Below are 24,396 nucleotides of genomic sequence, written 5' to 3'. Positions count from 1 at the left end.
TGACCCTTTAAGATTATTTGAATTAATTAAATAAATGCCCATGAAGAAAGTAACTTTAGACAGTCACAACATTGATTATTGTACTACTGAAAAGTTGCAATTTTTCTGTAAAAACAACAAGTTTTGTGTGAAGCAAAAAGCACAAAGGTTCCATCAACACAGCAGCCATCTTTTTTTTAATTTACTGACACAACAAAAAAGACGACAAGAATTAATATGGACTATATTTATTGCCACAAATTAATAAAATGAGCAATAGAGGATTAATTAAAAGTGTCATTGCCGACTACAGATAAATAAAATAAAAAAATTCACCTGAAAGTCATATATTACTTGTGGCTAAATGTCAAACATAAATTAAAGGGATACTACACCTAAAAAAATATATTTAATGATTCAGATAGAGCATGCAATATAAGCAACTTTCTTATTTACTCCTATTATCAACTTTTCTTTGTTCTATTGTTATCTTTATTTAAAAAGCAGGAATTTAAAGCTTAGGGGCCGGTCCATTTTAGGTTCAGCACCCTGGATAGCGCTTGCTTATTGGTGGCTACATTGGTCGGCATTTATCATTGCACCAGTGAATGCAATGCCGCCCCATACAGATTCGCTGGGGGTGTCAATCAACCCGATCGTATTTGATCGGGTTGATTTCTGTCGGCCGCCTCAGAGTAGGCGGACAGGTTATGGAGCAGCGGTCTTTAGACACAGGGCATCAAGCTCCATACGGAGCTTGGTAAATATGCCCCAATGAATAAAAGTTCTATTATTTTTCAAAAAAGACAGGTCAATCCTGGCTGTTCTCTGTCAAAGGATGGCCTCTGTGTTTCTTCTTTGCCCAGATTATTCAACAGTATACTATAATAAATTATGAACTGTTAGGAAACCTGAAACGCACCACCTGACACATGTCAAGGAGCAGTATCTACTTCTGTGCAACGCAATGCCTGTATGCAATACAATGTCTATCTATGCAAGTTTCAAGTTGTTTCTGCTGTGCATGCATATTTACATATTCTTTTACAATAAAAAACCCGTGAAATTAAATGTATTTTGGTGAATGTGTTTCTGAGAACGCCCAACATTCTGTGAAAGAGTCGGGGTGGTATGAAGAAATCTGGTCCAGGTGCATGGTGTATCGGGTCCAGGTGTATTTAGCTGTGTGGCCTGCAGAGGTGCTGTTGGCCTGCATGCTTGGTTGGAGGCTTAGAGGCGGAGCTTAGACAGATCATGGGTGTGGCTAGGCAGTTTGTTGTGGGGTCACAGCAGGTTGTGGGTAGATTATAGGGTAGCAGAAGGGATAGAAGGCCAGAGATTTCAAGCCTTGACAATCCTACACAATGCAAGACAGAGGGCTCTGGTTTTACAGAGTTTATTTCTAAGTACAAGATTTAAATTACTTATAAATTTCCCTGTTGTCTTGCTATACTGTAAAGGGCAAAGTAGTTGGCCTTATTGTAGACATAGCATTGGTCACATGCTTCACAGTTTATATGCTTGATGACACTGATATTTTTTATTAACTCTATACTTATCATCTAACCCTGTGTATTGAGCTAAAATATTCACATCCAGTTATGCTTTATTGTATTATTTTTTTTTAAGCTCTCAGAGACCTATGGACCAATATTTACTATTCACCTGGGTATGAAAAAAGCAGTTGTACTGACTGGATTGAATACTATAAAAGAGGCTCTTGTGGATTTTGCAGATAGTTTTTCAGACCGAGCTGCACTCCCAATTTTTTATGAAATCCAACATGGAAATGGTAACAATTTATTTTCTGTTTTTTTTTATTTTTTATTTCAGACCTTTTTTTTCAATCCCTTTTCAGTCAGATTATAATGTGAGAAACGCCTATACAATTAACATTTTATAGTTTATTCTTCCAGCATAGTAACAAAAATATAGCCTTAAAAGGACAGTATACTGTAAAATTGTTTTCCCTTAATGTGTTTCCAATTACTTTTTTACCAGTTGCAGAGTATAACATGTATGAGATTTGCTTTTTTAAGGCTTATTTGTGTATATGAAATAGCTGATTTTGTGTTTTGAAGGCACAGCCTAACAAAACTTTATCACATTGTGTACATATACCTGCTTCTTTATCTTATATCTGTCCATAAAGTAATCACAATGGAAAATTAACATTGTATTACCTTATCTCTTCTATAACCCACTGGGAGTGTAATTTCTTCTACTGGCTGTGTTAGCACAGCTTGGCCTTGAGGCCAAAAACTTTAAGGATGGGTGGGGATACCACAGGCTAAATAAACTATTCAAAATGTTAATATAAGGGTAATGGAAATACTTGTAAACAATTTAATACACTTCAGCAGGTAAAGTGCATCATTTATTCAGTGTTGCATATTTACACAAATATATCAAGCATTGGTCTTTGTTAGCTATAATTGTAAGTAGATGTTTAACGGTGGATATGTTCATTTATAACAAAAAACATTTTCTTTACTTTTAAGGTGTTTTCTTTTCTAATGGAGACATGTGGAAAACCTCAAGACGTTTCACTATATCTAGCATGAGGTCCCTTGGAATGGGTAAAAAACTCATAGAAGACAGAATTGTAGATGAACTACAGTTCCTCATAGGGAAGGTCCAGTCTTTTAATGGTGCGTCAGGAATGTATTTTATTATTATTCATTTTCTTGTTATGCTAGCATTTGTATCAATTTAAAGGGATATGAAACCCAAAAAAAATAATGTTGTGATTCATATAGAACATACTATTTTTAAAAATTCTAATTAACTTCTAATAACAAACTAGCTTAATTACCATCATATTCTGTGTTAAAGAGATACCTAGGTAGGCATATGGAGCACCACATGACAGAAAACAGTGCTGCCATCTTAGATAACAGTATTGCAAAACTGCTGCCTTATAGTGCTCAAGAAAAGGTCCAGCACCTAAGCATATGTCCCTGCATTCAGTCAGAACAAAAATGTTACCCATTTTTTTATTACTAAATAAAAATCCTCTGAAAAAGCTCTAATTTCTTTCCTACCCTTGGGTGAAAAAAGGAGACCCTTCTTACCCCTCTCACTGAACCTCTCTCAGACTCCTAAAATCTTAGAGACTCCATTATTATATCATTGTTGAATCCAATAAATCTTCCTGTAGGGAAGTAAAATTTGCTTTTGAATATCTCTCTCTCTTGTATACAAATAACTCTATCATATTTTTTAAAAGAAATTTGCACAGCTGTTATTCAGGAGTACACTATATAATCATACTGTTCAATTGCTTATACAAAGCCAAAAGAATTATAGTATTTATCAGATCTATATGTAGAGATCTAGGTGCATATGGAAATAAAAAACCTTGCTCTTTTTTTTTCTTCTTTTTTTTTTATTCAAATTCTACCCCAACACTCTATTCATCCACCAAATTACATTTTTATTCCAGAACTTTTTTAATTATCTGACATTGCTAAAAAAAAAGAGTGTGCTATATCTGCTTACAGCGTGTAATATTAATATCTCTATTCCACCTATTTATATGAGTGGGAGTTAAAGGGACATGATACCCAAATGTAAAAACACATGAAAGTAAAAAGCTGACTAGAAAATATCACCTGAATATCTCTATAAAAAAAATATATTTTACCTCAAAATTTCCTAATCATTCACACCCCATTGTAAAGGGCTTTAAGCAGCAAATCAGTATGCCTGTCTGTTTTTTGTTTTTTTTACCTGCAGCTGGACGGTAACTAAAAGATAATTTTTTACAGAACAGGTGAGCTGAGGAAATTGTGAGGTAAAATATTTTCCTTTTTTACATAGAGATGCTCAGGAGATATCTTCCTGTCAGCTTTTTACAGTTATACTGCATCACCCCTGAGGCAGAACTTTTTTTTCACTTTCTGCGATGAGGTTTTTTTAGTGAACATTTTTCTGCAGTTAAGTTTTTAAATAAAATTAAATTTTAAGTTCAAAGTGTCTCTTGAATAAATTTGTTTTTTCCGTTTCTCTTGGTCGAACATAGAAATGTAGTTATAAAAAAAGATGCATTGCTCATACCAATGTCTTGCATTCAGAAAAATCAGCTTTGCAGACTGGGAAAGACTAGGGGGCAGGTTTGAAAAAATCTGAGGGCCAGTCAACAATCAATGCACTGCTGCTTTGCAGCACTACTACATATTTGACTGTTCACTTCAAACAGCACTTTGCTCTGGATGCACTGTGTTAAGGAAAACTTACACAGTGCAGCCAGAACATAGCTCTGTTTAAAAATAATAGCCTAATGTAGAGCAGTGCTGCAAAGTTAAAGTGCTAACAGTTCTTGCATGTTCCCTGTTCTTTCTGCAGACATGATGCATTTTCTATGATTACATCTTAGATCACTGCATGTTCTGCCTTGGGGTGCATCACTTTCAAATGATTTAGCATATGAGTATCATGTCCCTTTAAATATATTCTGTGTATTAATTTTAGATAAAATGCTCTTATACTAGCAGACACTGTAGCTCGTTCTACCCTTGATAAAGAAGCTCTAATTATCTGATCATCTATGAGCAAAAATCAATTTTACTGCCATTTCATAGCAATCTGGAGCAGGTTGTTCTTACTTTCCAATGTACTTAACTTGCGGCACAGCTCAGAAGGGGGACAGAAAAAGTACAGATACTATTTGCAAATCCTGAAAGGAGGAATCACAATATTGCAGAACGGTTTTCACATTTTAGACACTAAATGGAAAATGCTCACTCTAAATCAAAGTGCCGAACTTGATAACATTTAATTTGCCAAACAAGGCTGACTAAAAACAGGATACATATAAAGCTCAAAATGTATCAATAAATTGCTCGACGCGTTTCTGCATAAAACACCTTCCTCAGGACCAAAATTACTATTTCAAAAGAGTATTATAAAAGCTAATTTTTTTTGGTACCATTCAAAAAGTATACTGAACAAATCAAAATTAGTTAGCTGAAGATCAAACAAATGACTACAGAATCAGGCAAAAACGTGGATAAAAAAAACCAACACATTTTCCATGAAGGATACAAGGCTTAGATATAGAGAGGCCTTTAAAAATGCAGAAATGGTTAAGAGCCTTATTCAAATAGCATTTAAAGGGACATTTATAAAAAAAATAACTCTGCAATATACTTTAATTATTTATTTTGTGCCCTTTTCCTGTAATTCCATTCAGAAATTGTGAACTTTTCAGTTCCTGTTTGAAATGAAAGTGCAGAACACTGTTATATTCTACACAGCCATTTGCTGCACACTCTTGTGACCTATTTATAACTGTCTATTTATTACAAATCAGAGAAGGTAACCTAAGTTACAACATGGCAGCTCCCATTGTTTTTTAGATACTAAAACTTTATACTTATTTTGTCGATGTTTAAACAGCTAATGAAACTTTAAAAAATACATCTACATTTTATTCTCAGACTAATCTTCTCTTTGAATGCATCATTCCATCTAGCATTTATTTAATTTTTAATGTCCCTTTAAGCTTATTATATTAGGAAGAGAGAGGGAGGAACTTATTGGGATTTAACAAGATGGATTAAAAAAAAAAGATTATGTCACATAACAATTTGTTTATAAAAGGTATGAATTTATATGTTAATCAGTGACAGCTTGAACTCTCACGCAATCTATTATTTCATCACAGTTTCGAAAACCACTTATTCTTCATAGTTTACATTTTTTTTTATTTTCTATGCATACAAATTCATTAAAAGTTCATTTTATAGTTATCAGATTACAAACAATATGTGCAAAATAGATGTATTTTTTTGTTATAAATGGCTGAATACATTGTTATTGCCATACAAATAGACATGCAGGTGTTTGGGTGCTTTTTAAAGAACTAATCCTTCTTAGAGAAGTATTTCACAATTGCACAACCAGAAATATTACAAATATTTAGCCCGGTAGTTGTGGCAGAGATTGAAAATTGAAACAGCAAAAAGTATCTACAGACAATAGCTTTTGAAATATATATATATATATATATATATATATATATATATATATATATATATATATATATATATATATATATATATATATATATATATATATATGTAATATTTTTCTTTTGCTTATATTTTGTTTTTTTTGTTTCTTATAATTAAATTTAGGCAATCAATTTAAGCTGAAAGAATTTGCCTGTGCACCTACAAATATAACATTTTCCATGATATTTGGAAGCAGGTTTGAGTACAAAGATCCTTTATACATAAGGATGTTGGACTTAATTGACGATATAGTTGTTTTGCTTGGATCTCCTTACTTACAGGTGGGTAAACTGTAACAGCATCTATATTCGGTTTTAGAAGGGTTTGTCAAACAGTGGCATTATTTCATATAAATCAACAATATATATATAAAAAATGAAACGTTAGTTGATGATATAAAGCATGGATTCATAAGAAAAAGAATTGAAGTACAGTACTACTATTACACCCAATGAAACCAAGCAGTATGTTAGCAGCCCAGAGGCCATCAAATTTATATTAAGTGCCTCCTTTTTTTGAGTTCCACCCCTGGTCAAGGATCTTTGGTGATCTTACTAGAGCCATAAATGTGAAAGTCTAAATTAAACTCATGAATCTATGCTTACTGTTATAGGACGGATCTGTGGTACATGCTTGTTTCAATAGTATAGTTTCCATGTGTGATCTTATACAGTGGTAAAAAATTCCTGGGTGGATAAAGTTGTGAATTTGTTCTCTATAGACCATCTGTGAAGTAAAAAAATAAAACAAAAGAACATTAGTTGAGCGCCAAAGCAGTAGTGTCTTTATTGATATGAAGTTAAGAACACAAATACCCCACTAAAGAAATAGGGCAAAAGAAGGGGGATTCAACACGCCACCTCTAATAAAGTATACGATTAAAATTTAACTTTTAATTCTGTAATATGATATAAAATCCAGGATACCCTGGGAAGATCACCCACCACACTTTAAAAATAAAATTAGACAAATAACACTATATAGGCTAACCGCCTCCCTGTTTCCTGGCCGTTAACAGCTTACTCCGGCATCAAGTGACAGAGGCATAAGCAACACTATAGTGTCAAAATGTAGTCTGCACTAACGCGTTTCGGCCTGTAAACGGCCTTTCTCAACGCTGTTTTCGGCCAGGAAACAGGGAGGCGGTTAGCCTATATAGTGTTATTTGTGTAATTTTATTTTTAAAGCGTGGTGGGTGATCATATTACAGAATTAAAAGTTAAATTTTAATTGTATACTTTATTAGAGGTGGAGTGCTGAATCCCCCTTTGTTTGCCCTATTTCTTTAGTGGGGTATTTGTGTTCTTAACTATATATTTAAGGGTAGCACTGGTCCCAGTGATATGGGTCCTTTCCTCTAATTTAATGTTCGCAGTGCCAGTAATTTATATTCTCTCTTCAATTTATTGATATGAAATCTTACTCATCTAATTTAAGTGTGACGTATTTACTGTGCCGGTTTCAATCAATCATTAAAGGGACTGTAAAATTAAAATTAAACTTTGATGATTTAGATAAAGCATGTCATTTTAATCATATTTCCAGTTTACTTCTATTATTTAATTTTACTTTGTATCCTTTGTTAAAGATTAAACCTTTGTAGGGTCAGTAACCGAAATGCACTACTGGGAACTAGCTGTACACATCGGGTAAGCTAATGACAAGATATATATGGTATATATGTGCAGCATCCAATCCCAGCAGTGCATTGCCCTTACTGAGCCTACTTTTATGCTTTTCAACATAAGATTACAAGAGAATGAGCAAAATTAGATAGCAGAAGTGAATTAGCAAGTTGTTTAAAGTTGTATACACATTGAAAATTGTATGGGTTTAATATTCCTTTAAAGGGACAGTATACACCAATTTTCATTTAACTGCATGTAATAGACACTACTATACCGAATAATATGCACAGATACTGATATAAAAATAAAGTATAAAACCGTTTAAAAACTTACTTAGAAGCTTCCAGTTTAGCTCTGTTTAAAAGGTTACTGGAACACCCACTGGAAGTGGGAAATAGCAGCCACTCCCCCCTCTCCCTTCATTTGCATATAAAAAGACCCTTTACACAAACAGGAGCAAGCTGGAGTAGGTATAAGTCAGTATTCTCCTAAAACTTTGGGGCTTGGTTAGGAGTCTGAAAATCAGAGCAATGTTATTTAAAAATGAGCAAAACTATACATTAAAAAAAAACCTATATAGGCTATATAAATAGATCATCTACAAAACATTTATTCCAAAAAAAATCTAGTGTATAATGTCCCTTTAAGTGTTAAAAAAAAATCAGCCAAATATAAAACACTGTTCAGAGGCTCGGGTTTCAAATCATTCAAATATAGACAAATGCTTTACATACTATCCTACTATGCTTGGTGTATTCACTCTCAATAACCTTGTTAATTTATTGTTCGTTTGTTTACTTATTTATGTTTTAAAACCATTCATTGTTGCTTAATGCAAATTTGTGGTATGATTGGAGAGAATCTTCCTGACTTGCTCAATACGGGCAGTCGGGACTGGACATTTCAGATACCATTGCCATAAATCTATAAGGACACTATGAAATCATGGACATTCCAGATTTTCAGGCAAACATTATGATGTCTCCAACGAATACCCTGTTAAAGTATTTGTTTATTGTTATGTATATTTCAAAATAAAAAACTTTATTAAAAAAAAAAGAAAATCAGCCAAGACATTCATGCTATTGGGCTTTGTTTCAAGTCGTCAGAAGCTTTTTGAAGTACAGTATAGATATTAATTTAAAGGGACGTGAAACCCAATTTTTCTTTCTTTTATGATTTAGATAGAACATACAATTTAAAACAACTTTCCAATTTACTTCTATTATCAAATTTGCTTCATTCTCTTGTTATCATTTGTTGAAGGAGCAGCAAAGCACTACTGGTTTCTAACTGAACACATGGGTGAGCCAATGAGATTCAGTATATATATGCAGCCACCAATCAGCAGCTAGAACCTAGGTTCTTTGCTGCTCCTGAGCTTACCTAGATAAACCTTTCAGCATAGGATAAAAATAGAATGAATCAAATTAAATAAAAGAAGTAAACTGGAAAGTTGTTTAAAATTGTATGTTCTACCTAAATCACGAAAGAAATGTTTTGGGTTTCATGTCCCTTTAAGAACATAATGCTTGTATTCGATTACCACACTATACTTAAACTCAATACTGCATTCTCTAATTCTGCAGGTATTTAACATCTATCCAGCTTTTGGCTTCCTGATGAGGACACACAAGATTATTCTTCAAAAAATTGATGAGATTTGTTTGATCTTAAAAAAAGAAATCAAGGAAAAAAGGCAGACAATCAATAATAACTGCATAAATACCTTTGTTGAAATGATTGTAGCCAAACAAGAAGAGGTAATTTATTTCATTAATTGTCATTTTTGTCTTCTTATAATTTTCTTAGCATCATGTTGTTACAATCATTTATATATATTTTTATATATATATATATATATATATATATATATATATATATATATATATACATACACAGTATATATATATATATATATATATATATATATATATATATATATATATATATATATATATATATATATATATATATATATATATATACTGTATATATATATATATATATATATTATTTTTTTATTATTTAAGAAACACAATTATGCTTACAAGTAATTATACCATTAAGCCACTCGGCTAGCCTACAGTTCTCTGTAACTGCAAGCTAGCGCCAGCAAGTCCTCACGAGGCATCCTTCTCAAAGGGCTATACTGCAACATAAGGAAAACCTTGCCACTACAATTTGCAGCTCACTTGCAATGAAAATATAGCCACATGCAGCAGCTCTGTAATTTTTGTTTTCTATGGAACTTGCTACAACATAGTAATTGCCCGGCCTGTGTCCATCTAGGCTGGGAACCGAAGCCTGAGAAAATGTAGAACAAACACTTTCACAATATGGTGGATGGAAACAAGGACATGACCCATTACATCTGGGGTCTCAAGCTCACTGTATCTGGGGGCCAATGGCCAAGTGTGCTTCTCCAATGGGGGCCACTTGAACAGAGTGAGCGCTCTGGAACTGGATATACTAGGAACTGGATATGACATTTACCCAAGTAGTAGTGTATGGTGGGAGTTGTAGCCCACAATAAACATACACAGTTGTGTATAATTAACTACTGAGTGCCAAGTGAAGTGATCATTCTGGAACTGTATAGCTGTTAAGTGATATTTATCCAACCAGTACATGGTGGGAGTGTACAATAGACAATGCCTGCTTGTCTTTATATTTATCTTGACAGCACCTGTATAGAACATCAACTTGTTACACCTCTTAGAGCCCTAAAAAAAATGATGGGGCTCAAATACATAATTTCCTAAAAAAAACAAGGGAGGGCCAGATTAAACTATCTTTAGGGCCGCTTATGGCCCCAGGGCCTGTACTTTGAGACCACTGCATTAGATGATATACTGGTTCTAGAACAGGGTCCATATCTGATCCAAAGAGAGTAGTCAGGGCCATTGCAAGAGGTCAAGCAACATAGACCCAAACTGGACAGAAGAGCGGTCAAAAGTTTGGACAAAGTCAGCAGCAGTATCTCAATTAATAGCACACCAAGGAATGCAATCTTATATATGTGCCAAGATGATCGTGAAGTCATGCAAGAAAATAGCTAGTCAAAATCATGCAACCTGTGGTGTTGCTATGCCAACAGTTAAACGCTTTGAAAATCCATGTTGCATAGCAATAAGTTCATGGCGTAAACAGTATCATATGTACTTTATGCCTGTTACTATGACCTGCGGGTGATGGTAAAATTCAAATGACATAAAGTGGGGGAAATTCCTACTAAAAACCCATAATAATTTCTTGTCTGTAGTCCATTTAAAGAATCTTCCTTCTTTAGTCACTTTTGGCCAACAGCAACAGACCTTATACTCTAAGGTCTGAGTTGTCATATGGATTCCTTTATCTTTATGGGATGCTGAGATTAGGTGTACAAGGCTAAAACTTGTACCTATATCTGACCAGAATAATACCAAGTGGTGTCTGTTACTCCTGGTTGTGAGGTTTGCTGTGAGTCACTACACAAAGTTTGCTTTTTTTAAAAAAATTTTTTTTTAGATTAGCGTTTTTGGGGCTGTAAAAGAGCTGATTGCCCTTTTAAGTGCAATGCCCATACAAGTGCCACTTTAGGGGCAATGGGTAGCTTAGGTTTAGACTTAGTTTTTTTATTTTGGGGGGTTGGTTGGGTGGGGTGGTTACTGTTAGGGTGTAATTGGTAATATTTTTAAGTAAAAGAGCTGCTTAACTTAGGGCTATGCCCTAAAAAAGGCCCTTTTAAGGGTTATTGATAGTTTAGTATTAGAGTAGGGGGTGTTTTTATTTTGGTTTTATTTTTGGGGTATTAGTTTAGGTTTAACTTTTTATTTTGGATAGCTTTGTTTATTTTTTTCGGTAATTTTAAATTTTTAAATTTTTTGTAACATTAGCTAGGGGGTTGGTAATTTTTTAAACATAGATTGCTCTCTGGACAGGCTTATCACCTAGTACACATATAAATACATATGTACACACATATAAACATACAACCCCAATTCTGAAATGTTGGGACATTATAGAAAAAAATACAAAAAAAAACAAAAAAACAAAAAAAAAAACAAAAAGAGTCATTTGAAAATTCAATTCTCCCTTTACTATATTGAAAACACATTATTTGATGTTTTACTATGTGAATTTAATGTGTTTTTGAAAATAGACACTCATTTCAAATCTTATGACTGCAACACACTCCAAAAAGTTGTGGACAGTCGACTGTTTACCACTGTGTAACATCACCTTTTCTTTTAATAACACTTTATTAAAGAGACAGTTGACCCAAAAAAATTCTCCCATATAAATTTTTTCCCAATGATCCATTTTACCTGCTGGAGTGTATTAAATTGTTTACAAGAAGCTCCTTTACCCCTATTTTGGCCTTTGAAATAGCTGATATAGCCTGTGGTATCCCAAAGCTATACTGAAAGTTTTGATCCTGGAGTCTCAGCTATTGAATAGCCTAAGTAAACACAGCCAGCAGAAGAAATTAAACTCACAGTGGGGTGCTTTAGTTTTCCAGACAAATATAAGATAAGGAAGCAAGTGTGTGTACACAAAGTGATAATATAATGAGATATGATATTACCTGAAGCTCAACCCATTGTAATAGGCTGTGGTTTAAAAGCACAAAACCAGCTACTTCATATACACAAATAAAGCTGAAAATGCAATTTCTCATACATTTTATACTCTGCAGCTGCTATAAAAAGTCATTAAAAATACATTAATATAAAACAATTTTTCAGTGTACTGTCCCTTTAAAATGATTCAGATAGAGTCTGCAATTTTAAACAACTTTCCAATTTACTTCCATTAACAAAATGTGCACAGTCTTTTTATATTTAAACTTTTTGAGTCACCAGCTCCTACTGAGCATGTGCAAGAATAAGCGTGTATGCATTAGTGAATGGCTGATTGCTGTCACATGGTACGTATATATTGGCATTTGAAATAGTTTATTTAACCTCTGGTATCCCCGCCCATCCTGAAAGTTTTTGGCCTCAAGTCCAAGCTGTGTAATTACAGCCAGAAGAATAAATTACACTCCCAGTGGGTTATAGAAGAGATAAGGAAATAAAATGTTAATTTTCCATTGTTCTCTTCAAGCATTGGTGATTGGTTTATAGACAGATATAAGATAAAGAAGCAGATATGTGTGCACAATGTGATAAAGTAATGAGATCTGATTATACCTACAAGCTCAACCCATGTTATTAGGTTGTAGCTTCAAAACATAAAATCAGCTAATTCATATACACAAAAAAGCCTTAAAAAGCAAATCTCATACATTTTATACTCTGCAGCTGGTAAAAAAGTAATTGGAAATACATTAAGGGAAAAACTATTTTATAGTATACTGTCCCTTTAAGTTTAGCAAGCGGAATTTCCTCTATTCGTCCATTATGCATGTCTTCAGCTGCACACCTGTACGGGGCCTTCGTTGCCTTATTTTGTGCTACATAATGTGTAACACATTCTGAGGTTTGCAATATTGTTTTTAAAATAATTTTTTATTAGTGTTATTATGAGTGTATCTGTACCTTTAAATATATTTTTTGATACTGTTTATTTTCTTAACCAGTGCTCTGAGGTTGCCTTATCCCGATGCGCGTTAAATTCAATTGCGCTCAAGTGATCACGTTTACTTTAAACTTATAATAAGGATGTTACATCCAACACCTGCAAAAACTGTGATAATCCCGATATCGCGCGTGCACAACTGTTAGTGCCCCACTTGTAATCTGGCCCTTCTATGTTATTAGAAAATAATCTATTAATGGTCTGTTTTGATGCACAATAATATATATTATAATTATACGCTTTTGTATGTACTGGGAGCTAGCTGAACAAATCTGGTAAGCCCATGACAAAAGGCATATATGTGTAGCCACCAATCATCTGCTCCAGAGCCCTACCTAGGTATGTTTTCAATAAAGTATAACAAAAAAAGTAAATTTGATATAAGAAATAAATTTAAAAATATCTTAAAGGGACAGTCTAGTCCAAAATAAACGTTCATGGGGTCGATCCGATAAAAATCGTCGCCCGCAAAAGCCGGCGACGCCAATATTTACGCTGGTTTGGTATCCTATATACGGCGTAACCTAGAAGTTACGCCCATATATTTCTGCCGTCGCCCGCAGTTTTTTGGGCCATAGGCAGGTATACCAAACCAGCGCAGTTTGGTATCCAATATGCAGCGTAAGGACTTACGTGGCGAAAATGGAGAAATCTTACTCCATTTTCACCTCGCCACAAAAAGCAGCCGTAAGAAGCCTTACGCTGACTATTGGAGCCCCGTAACTCTCTAAACTAACTAGAAAAGAAACCTAACACCTAACGCAATGTCTATCTACCTGTCACCCGCGATCTGCTAAATAAAACCTAACACCTAATGCATGCGCAATGTCTATCTACCTGTCAACCGCGATGCCCCCCCCCCGAAATCCCTAATAAAGTTATTAACCCCTAAAACCGCCGCTCCCGGACCCCGCCGCCATCTACATAAACTAACCCCCTACTGTGAGCCCCTAAAACCGCCGCCATCTACCTTATCTATCCCCTAATCTGACCCCTTACACCGCCGCCACCTATATAAAAATTATTAACCCCTAATCTAATCCCCCTATACCGCCGCCAGCTATATTAATATTATTAACCCCTAATGTAAGCCCCTTACACCGCCGCCATCATCTCTATTAAAATGATTAACCCCTAATTTAATCTACCTACCCCGCCGCCAGCTACATTATCTATATTAACCCTAAGTATATTATAGTTAATATAGGTATTACATAATATATATTAACTATATTAACCCTAATTATATTAGGGTTAATATAGTTAATATAGTTACTATAGTATTTATATTAACTATATTAACTCTATCTAACCCTAACACCCCTAACTAAATTTATATTAAATTAATCTAATTCATATTATAAACTAAAATATTCCTATTTAAATCTAAATACTTACCTATAAAATAAACCCTAAGATAGCTACAATATAATTAATAATTACATTGTAGCTATGTTAGGGTTAATATTTATTTTACAGGTAAATTGTTAATTATTTTAACTAGGTCTAATAGCTATTAAATAGTTATGAACTATTTAATATCTACCTAGTTAAAATAATTACCCAATTACCTGTAAAATAAATCCTAACCTAAGTTACAAATACACCTACACTATCAATAAATTAAATAAACTACAAATATCTATCTAAAAATACAATTAAATAAACTAAACTAAATTACAAAAAAAAACAAACACTAAATTACAAAAAATAAAAAAAAGATTACAAGATTTTTAAGCTAATTACACCTATTCTAAGCCCCCTAATAAAATAATAAAGCCCCCCAAAATAAAAAAAATTCCCTGCCCTATTTTAAATTAAAACAAGTTCAAAGCTCTTTACCTTACCAGCCCTTAAAAGGGCCTTTTGTGGGGGCATGCCCCAAAGAATTCAGCTCTTTTGCATTTAAAAACATATACAATACCCCCCCCCCCCCCCATTACAACCCACTACCGGCGATGTCTTCCTCCAAGCGGCAGATTGAACTTGAATCTGATTGGCTGATTCAATCAGCCAATCAGATTTTTCTAACTTAATTCCGATTGGCTGATAGAATCCTATCAGCCAATCGGAATTCGGCGGACGCCATCTTGGATGACGTCGTTTAAAGGTACCTCATTCGTCGTTCAGTCGTCGGCCGGGATGGATGCTCCGCGGTGGCGGAGCGAAGAAAGAAGATTGAAGATGCCGCTTCATGGAAGATGTTGCCGGAAGGAAGAAGACTTTGCTGCCGCTTGGAGGAAGACATCGCCGGGAGGAAGAATTCTTCTTTGCCGCTTGGAGGAAGACATCGCCGGAGGAAGAATTCTTCTTTGCCGCTTGGAGCAAGACATCGCCCGGATCGGATTAGGAGTTCGGCCCGGTGTGGTGAAGACAAGGTAGGGAGATCTTCAGGGGGGTAGTGTTAGGCTTTTTTAAGGGGGGTTTGGGTGGGTTTAGAATAGGGGTATGTGGGTGGTGGGTTGTAATGGGGGGGGGTATTGTATATGTTTTTAAATGCAAAAGAGCTGAATTCTTTGGGGCATGCCCCCACAAAAGGCCCTTTTAAGGGCTGGTAAGGTAAAGAGCTTTGAACTTGTTTTAATTTAGAATAGGGCAGGGAATTTTTTTTATTTTGGGGGGCTTTATTATTTTATTAGGGGGCTTAGAATAGGTGTAATTAGCTTAAAAATCTTGTAATCTTTTTTTTATTTTTTGTAATTTAGTGTTTGTTTTTTTTTGTAATTTAGTTTAGTTTATTTAATTGTATTTTTAGATAGATATTTGTAGTTTATTTAATTTATTGATAGTGTAGGTGTATTTGTAACTTAGGTTAGGATTTATTTTACAGGTAATTGGGTAATTATTTTAACTAGGTAGATATTAAATAGTTCATAACTATTTAATAGCTATTATACCTAGTTAAAATAATTAACAATTTACCTGTAAAATAAATATAAACCCTAACATAGCTATAATGTAATTATTAATTATATTGTAGCTATCTTATGGTTTATTTTATAGGTAAGTATTTAGATTTAAATAGGAATATTTTAATTAATAATATTAATATTAGATTTATTTTAATAAGAGTTTAGTTAGGATGTTAGAGTTAGATAGGGTTATTATACTTAATATATATATATATAATTATAATAACGATATTAACTATATGAACCCTAATATAATTAGGGTTAATATAGTTAATATATATAATATAACTATATTAACCCTAATATAATTAGGGTTAATATAGTTAATATAGCTGGCGGCGGTGTAGGGGGATTAGATTAGGGGTTAATACATTTATTATAGGTGGCCGCGGTGTAGAGGGATGTAGATTGTAGGCAAAAGAGCAGTTTACTTTGTGACAAAGCCCCGCCAAAAGCCCTTTTAAGGGCTGGCAAAAGAGCTGTTACTTTGGGGCAATGCCACGCAAAAAGCCCTTTTCAGGGCTATTTGTAGGGTTAGACTTAGGTTTAGTGGTAGGGATAGTTTAGTATTTTAGGGGTTAAATAATTTAATATAGATGGCGGCGGGGTAGGGGGATTAGATTAGGGGTTAATAATTTTAAAATAGCGGCGGGGTAGGGGCTCACTTTAGGGGGTAGGTAAGGTAGATGGCGGCGGTGTTAGGGGCTCACTTTAGGGGGGTTATAGATTTAATATAGCTGGCGGCGGTTTAGGGGTTAATAATTTTATTAGGTTGCGGCGGGCTCCGGGAGCGGCGGTTTAGGGGTTAATACATATTTTATTGTTAGGATAGTGAGGGGGGATAGCGGATAGAGGGTTAGACGTGTCGGGCTATGTTAGGGAGGCGTGTTAGACTTGTCGGGCTATGTTAGGGAGGCGTGTTAGACAGTGCGGGTGTTTTAGACTTTAGTCAGGTTTTATAGGCGCCGGCAGTTTCTAACGTGCCGCAAGTCACTGGCGACGCCAGAAATTTGTACTTGCGCAGATTTCTGGACATCGCTGGTTTGTCAGACTTACAGCACGTTAGCATCTGACGGCGACTTATATAGGATAGCTCGAGTTGCGAGCTGAAACTGCGGGCGACGCCGGTTCCCTCGCTTGCTCCGCAAACTGCGATCTATATCGGATCGCGCCCCATGATTCAGATAGTGCATGTCATTTTAAACAAGTTTCCAATTTACTTTTATCACCAGTTTTGCTTTGTTCTCTTGGTATACTTAGTTGAAAGCTAAACCTAGGTAGGCTCATATGCTAATTTCTTAGACCTTGAAGGTCGCATCTTATCTCAGGGCATTTTGACAGTTTTTCACATCTAGATGGCGTTAGTTCATGTGTGTCATAGAGATAACATTGTGCTCACACATGAGGAGTTACCTAGGAGTCAGCACTGATTGGCTAAAATGCAAGCCTGACAAAATAACTGAAATAAGGGGGCAGTTTGTAGACGTTTAGATACAAGGTAATCACAGAGGTAAAAAGTGTATTAATATGACTGTGTTAGTTATGCAAAACAGGGGAACAGGTAATAAAGGGATTATCTATCTTTTTAAGCAATACAAAATTCTGGTGTAGACTGTCCCTTTAATATTGCATGCTTTATATGAATTATGAAAGTTTAATTTTAAAATTTTAAAGGGACATGAAACTCATTTTTATATATACAAGTTTAAACAACTTTCCAATTAATTTCTATCATCTAATACAAACAGTAGTAAAAACAATACATAAACTAATATAGGTATCAGAAACATGGTGACTATATTGGATTGCAAAAGTTGTATCCTGTTACTGACTACACATGTGCCCCTGTAATTAAATGAAGCATTCAAGGCAGTTGTCTTACTTGATTGATGATATTTTTTTCTCATGAAAAAAAAGTGTTTTAGTAGAATAAAAAAATATATATTTTTGTGTTTGTAAGGAAAGAAACAATGACTGCAGCCTTTTCCATGATGATAATTTGCTGGCAACCACCCTGGACCTTATTATGGCCGGTACAGAGACAACGTCTACCACACTGATGTGGGGGCTGTTACTAATGATGAAATATCCTGACATACAAAGTAAGTTCATGTAGTCACTTTCCTAGATCTGATGCTGGTGTCATTCTAAAATAGCAGATACCATTAGCCATGTACAAAAGATAGTAATGTCTTTTTGCGTTGGATGCTAAATTCTGCAATTTTTAAGTTGTGATCGGACTTATCCGCACCCACTTGATCTGACCCTTTTTTTCAGCGATTAAAGCCTTGTTCGTCATAAAATACGCTCTGATTGAAAGAAAAAGAGAATCACTTTGTTTGCCTAAATTTTCACGTCAACTCCATCTATTTTGCTTCGCCACCATTTAGGTGGCGAATACAATAGAAATCTACTGTATGATATGGTAGAATGCTATAAATAAGATCCATCACTTGTCTCTGAGGCAGCGGACAGAAATCAACCGATCAAATACGATCGGGTTGATTGACACCACCTGTTAGCGGCCGATTGGCAGCGAATCTGCAGGGGGCGGCATTGCACTAGCAGTTCACAAGAACTGCTGGTGCAATGATAAATTGATTGATGTGCGGCAGACATGATACGCTACATTGTATCATGTCCGCTCGCACTAAAATAAATATACCCCAATGTGTTAGTGGAGTGTAATGACAGCAGTCAATTAAACGCTGGTATTAGATGAATCAGTCTGTCAGTAACGGTGAGACTGCAAGTGATCAAGCAGTAAGGCTCACTCTCCTCCTCTCTCAATAATTACTGCCGGTGCCTCTGTGGTGGTAATCAAGCACCTGTTAGACAGAAAGATTCATTGCTCCCTACGCCTCAGACTGTGACAGTGCACTCTAAACCATGCGGTACGTATATCGTTGAAACACAGTCAGCATGAGAAGAAAAGTTTGATCAATACTTCACTCACCCTTACTGCAGAGTCCGATCTTTGCCGGCTTTGCTGTAGTCTCAAGTAGCCACCTGTGGCCCAGAGCTTGAAACGGAGGAGAGATCTGTCACATCTGACGAGCACAATATACCATCTGCATCACTCTCATTAAAGAGCACCTCAACCCTAAAAAGAGGATTCAATGTTCCCCAGAAGCTGAGAACAGCAGGGACAGCAAAAGGTTTCCCCTAAACTGTCTGAAGGATATTCTTTACAATCTTAGATACGTTTAGATACATTTAAAAATTGATTAGATACATTTCTGGATATAAACAGAATTCAGTGATATGTGGGTAGGTGTTAAATGGGTAGGTTTTCGTTTTTGTAAATCAATTAGGATCTGTAAAGGTTGAGCTTGATGGACTTCATTTGTCTTTCAACCTCATCTACTATGTTTAAGGTGACCTTATTGCCGCTATGAAAAATACATATGTCAGGGCTGTTTAAAGAAATGTTTTGAATAATGTTCCATAATAAGAACCCTGACATATGTATTTTTCATATATGTCCTGTTTTAAAGTGGCAATATGACCACCCTCTGTTACCATGTTACATTAGAAAGTCCTCGCAATGTTTCCCCATTAAAATACAGGTTACTCGGATGGAACACCCATGGAATGCTTATATATTTGTTGTGTATTCAATCGGCATTGTTAAAAAAAAAAGGAATCCTTAATAATAAACATATAGAAGCTGGGAGATTGTGAATGTATTGTACATGTGTATATTGTTTGCTATATGTATGTATTATAGTGTTAAATACAAAATTATTTATTCAAACTTTGTTCGATATATAAAAAACTGTTTTTAACTTTGCCATGTTTTTTTTAGGAAGAATAGAAGATAGTAGCTGCGGCCTTTTTGTTTTACAAAATTGCGTTATTTTTCTTATTTTTAGGAAGTAGGTTTACAGGATATTAATATCCCATAGAAGATAGTAGCCGCAGCTTTTTCATTTTACAAAAGTGCGTTATTTCTCTTCTTTTTAGGAAGCAGATTTACAGGATATTAATATCCCATAGAAGATAGTAGCCGCGGCTTTTTTATTTTTTCAACTATGCAAAACGTTTACTTCTAATAACATAATTTATGTAAGAACTTACCTGATAAATTCATTTCTTTCATATTAGCAAGAGTCCATGAGCTAGTGACGTATGGGATATACATTCCTACCAGGAGGGGCAAAGTTTCCCAAATCTCAAAATGCCTATAAATACACCCCTCACCACACCCACAAATCAGTTTAACGCATAGCCAAGAAGTGGGGTGATAAGACAAAAGTGCGAAAGCATAAAAAAATAAGGAATTGGAATAATTGTGCTTTATACAAAAAATCATAACCACCACAAAAAGGGTGGGCCTCATGGACTCTTGCTAATATGAATGAAATGAATTTATCAGGTAAGTTCTTACATAAATTATGTTTTCTTTCATGTAATTAGCAAGAGTCCATGAGCTAGTGACGTATGGGATAATGACTACCCAAGATGTGGATCTTCCACGCAAGAGTCACTAGAGAGGGAGGGATAAAATAAAGACAGCCAATTCCGCTGAAAATAATCCACACCCAAAATAAAGTTTAAATCTTATAATGAAAAAAACTGAAATTATAAGCAGAAGAATCAAACTGAAACAGCTGCCTGAAGTACTTTTCTACCAAAAACTGCTTCAGAAGAAGAAAACACATCAAAATGGTAGAATTTAGTAAAAGTATGCAAAGAAGACCAAGTTGCTGCTTTGCAAATCTGATCAACCAAAGCTTCATTCCTAAACGCCCAGGAAGTAGAAACTGACCTAGTAGAATGAGCTGTAATCCTTTGAGGCGGAGTCTTACCCGACTCGACATAAGCATGATGAATTAAAGATTTCAACCAAGATGCCAAAGAAATGGCAGAGGCCTTCTGACCTTTCCTAGAACCGGAAAAGATAACAAATAGACTAGAAGTCTTTTGGAAATTCTTAGTAGCTTCAACATAATATTTCAAAGCTCTAACTACATCCAAAGAATGCAATGATCTCTCCTTAGAATTCTTAGGATTAGGACACAATGAAGGAACCACAATTTCTCTACTAATGTTGTTAGAATTCACAACCTTAGGTAAAAATTTAAAAGAAGTTCGCAACACCGCCTTATCCTGATGAAAAATCAGAAAAGGAGACTCACAAGAAAGAGCAGATAATTCAGAAACTCTTCTAGCAGAAGAGATGGCCAAAAGAAACAAAACTTTCCAAGAAAGTGATTTAATGTCTAATGAATGCATAGGTTCAAACGGAGGAGCTTGAAGAGCCCCCAGAACCAAATTCAAACTCCAAGGAGGAGAAATTGACTTAATAACAGGTTTTATACGAACCAAAGCTTGTACAAAACAATGAATATCAGGAAGATTAGCAATCTTTCTGTGAAAAAGAAAAGAAAGAGCAGAGATTTGTCCTTTCAAGGAACTTGCAGACAAACCTTTATCCAAACCATCCTGAAGAAACTGTAAAATTCTCGGAATTCTAAAAGAATGCCAGGAAAAATGATGAGAAAGACACCAAGAAATGTAAGTCTTCCAGACTCGATAATATATCTTCCTAGATACAGATTTACGAGCCTGTAACATAGTATTAATCACAGAGTCAGAGAAACCTCTTTGACTAAGAATCAAGCGTTCAATCTCCATACCTTTAAATTTAAGGATTTGAGATCCTGATGGTAAAAAGGACCTTGCGACAGAAGGTCTGGTCTTAACGGAAGAGTCCACGGTTGGCAAGAGGCCATCCAGACAAGATCCGCATACCAAAACCTGTGAGGCCATGCTGGAGCCACCAGCAGAACAAACGAGCATTCCTTCAGAATCTTGGAGATTACTCTTGGAAGAAGAACTAGAGGCGGAAAGATATAGGCAGGATGATACTTCCAAGGAAGTGACAATGCATCCACTGCTTCCGCCTGAGGGTCCCTGGATCTGGACAGATACCTGGGAAGTTTCTTGTTTAGATGAGAAGCCATCAGATCTATTTCTGGAAGTCCCCACATTTGAACAATCTGAAGAAATACCTCTGGGTGAAGAGACCATTCGCCCGGATGTAACGTTTGGCGACTGAGATAATCCGCTTCCGAATTGTCTATACCTGGGATATGAACCTCAGAAATTAGACAGGAGCTGGATTCCGCCCATACCAGTATTCGAGATACTTCTTTCATAGCCAGAGGACTGTGAGTCCCTCCTTGATGATTGATATATGCCACAGTTGTGACATTGTCTGTCTGAAAACAAATGAACAATTCTCTCTTTAGAAGAGGCCATGACTGAAGAGCTCTGAAAATTGCACGGAGTTCCAAAATATTGATTGGTAATCTCACCTCCTGAGATTCCCAAACCCCTTGTGCTGTCAGAGACCCCCAAACAGCTCCCCAACCTGTCAGACTTGCATCTGTTGAAATTACAGTCCAGGTCGGAAGAACAAAAGAAGCCCCCTGAACTAAACGATGGTGATCTGTCCACCACGTCAGAGAGTGTCGAACAATCGGTTTTAAAGATATTAATTGAGATATCTTTGTGTAATCCCTGCACCACTGGTTCAGCATACAGAGCTGAAGAGGTCGCATGTGAAAATGAGCAAAGGGGATCGCGTCCGATGCAGCAGTCATAAGACCTAGAATTTCCATGCATAAGGCTACCGAAGGGAATGATTGAGACTGAAGGTTTCGACAAGCTGAGATCAATTTTAGACGTCTCTTGTCTGTCAAAGACAGAGTCATGGACACTGAATCTATATGGAAACCTAAAAAGGTTACCCTTGTCTGAGGAATCAATGAACTTTTTGGTAAATTGATCCTCCAACCATGATCTTGAAGAAACAACACAAGTCGATTCGTATGAGATTCTGCTAAATGTGAAGACTGAGCAAGTACCAAGATATCGTCCAAATAAGGAAATACCACAATACCCTGTTCTCTGATTACAGACAGAAGGGCACCGAGAACCTTTGTAAAAATTCTTGGAGCTGTTGCTAGGCCAAACGGCAGAGCCACAAACTGGTAATGCTTGTCTAGGAAAGAGAATCTCAGAAACTGATAGTGATCTGGATGAATCGGAATATGCAGATATGCATCCTGTAAATCTATTGTGGACATATAATGCCCTTGCTGAACAAAAGGCAGGATAGTCCTTATAGTTACCATTTGGAATGTTGGTATCCTTACATAACGATTCAATATTTTTAGATCCAGAACTGGTCTGAAGGAATTCTCCTTCTTTGGTACAATAAAGAGATTTGAATAAAACCGCAGCCCCTGTTCCAGAACTGGAACTGGCATAATTACTCCAGCCAACTCTAGATCTGAAACACATTTCAGAAATGCTTGAGCCTTCACTGGATTTACTGGGACACGGGAAAGAAAAAATCTCTTTGCAGGAGGCCTTATCTTGAAGCCAATTCTGTACCCTTCTGAAACAATGTTCTGAATCCAAAGATTGTGAATTGAATTGATCCAAATTTCTTTGAAAAATCGTAATCTGCCCCCTACCAGTTGGGCTGGAATGAGGGCCGTACCTTCATGTGGACTTGGGAGCTGGCTTTGTTTTTCTAAAAGGCTTGGATTTATTCCAGACTGGAGATGGTTTCCAAACTGATACCGCTCCTGTGGGTGAAGGATCAGGCTTTTGTTCCTTATTGTGACGAAAGGAACGAAAACGATTATTAGACCTAAATTTACCTTTAGATTTTTTATCCTGTGGTAAAAAAGTTCCTTTCCCTCCAGTAACAGTTGAGATAATAGAATCCAACTGAGAACCAAATAATTTATTGCCCTGGAAAGAAAGGGAAAGCAAAGTTGACTTAGAAGACATATCAGTATTCCAAGTTTTAAGCCATAAAGCTCTTCTAGCTAAAATAGCTAGAGACATATACCTGACATCAACTCTAATGATATCAAAGATGGCATCACAAATAAAGTTATTAGCATGTTGAAGAAGATTAACAATGCTATGAGAATTATGATCTGTTACTTGTTGCGCTAAAGCTTCTAACCAAAAAGTTGAAGCTGCAGCAACATCCGCTAAAGATATAGCAGGTCTAAGAAGATTACCTGAACACAAGTAAGCTTTTCTTAGAAAGGATTAAATCTTCCTATCTAAAGGATCCTTAAAGGAAGTACTATCTGCCGTAGGAATAGTAGTACGTTTAGCAAGAGTAGAGACAGCCCCATCAACCTTAGGGATTTTGTCCCAAAACTCTAATCTATCAGATGGCACAGGATATAATTGCTTAAAACGTTTAGAAGGAGTAAATGAATTACCCAAATTATTCCATTCCCTGGAGATTACTTCAGA

General features: G+C 35.6%; 1 protein-coding gene across 1 annotated transcript in view; it reads left to right on the top strand.

The window, feature by feature from the left end:
* Window positions 1-24,396, top strand: part of LOC128641860 (cytochrome P450 2W1) — a 109,155-nt gene that overhangs the window by 65,315 nt on the left and 19,444 nt on the right. Inside the window, exons 2-6 of the mRNA XM_053694422.1 lie at window positions 1,609-1,771; window positions 2,481-2,630; window positions 6,120-6,277; window positions 9,214-9,387; window positions 18,062-18,203. Of these exons, the coding sequence (XP_053550397.1) occupies window positions 1,609-1,771; window positions 2,481-2,630; window positions 6,120-6,277; window positions 9,214-9,387; window positions 18,062-18,203 (787 nt within the window). The remainder of the gene's footprint in view (window positions 1-1,608; window positions 1,772-2,480; window positions 2,631-6,119; window positions 6,278-9,213; window positions 9,388-18,061; window positions 18,204-24,396) is intronic.

The sequence above is a fragment of the Bombina bombina genome, chromosome 11, assembly GCF_027579735.1.
Source record: "Bombina bombina isolate aBomBom1 chromosome 11, aBomBom1.pri, whole genome shotgun sequence".
Taxonomy (NCBI): Eukaryota; Metazoa; Chordata; class Amphibia; order Anura; family Bombinatoridae; genus Bombina; species Bombina bombina.
The sequence above is the reverse complement of the archived record's forward strand: the minus strand, read 5'-3'. Positions and strand labels throughout refer to the sequence as shown.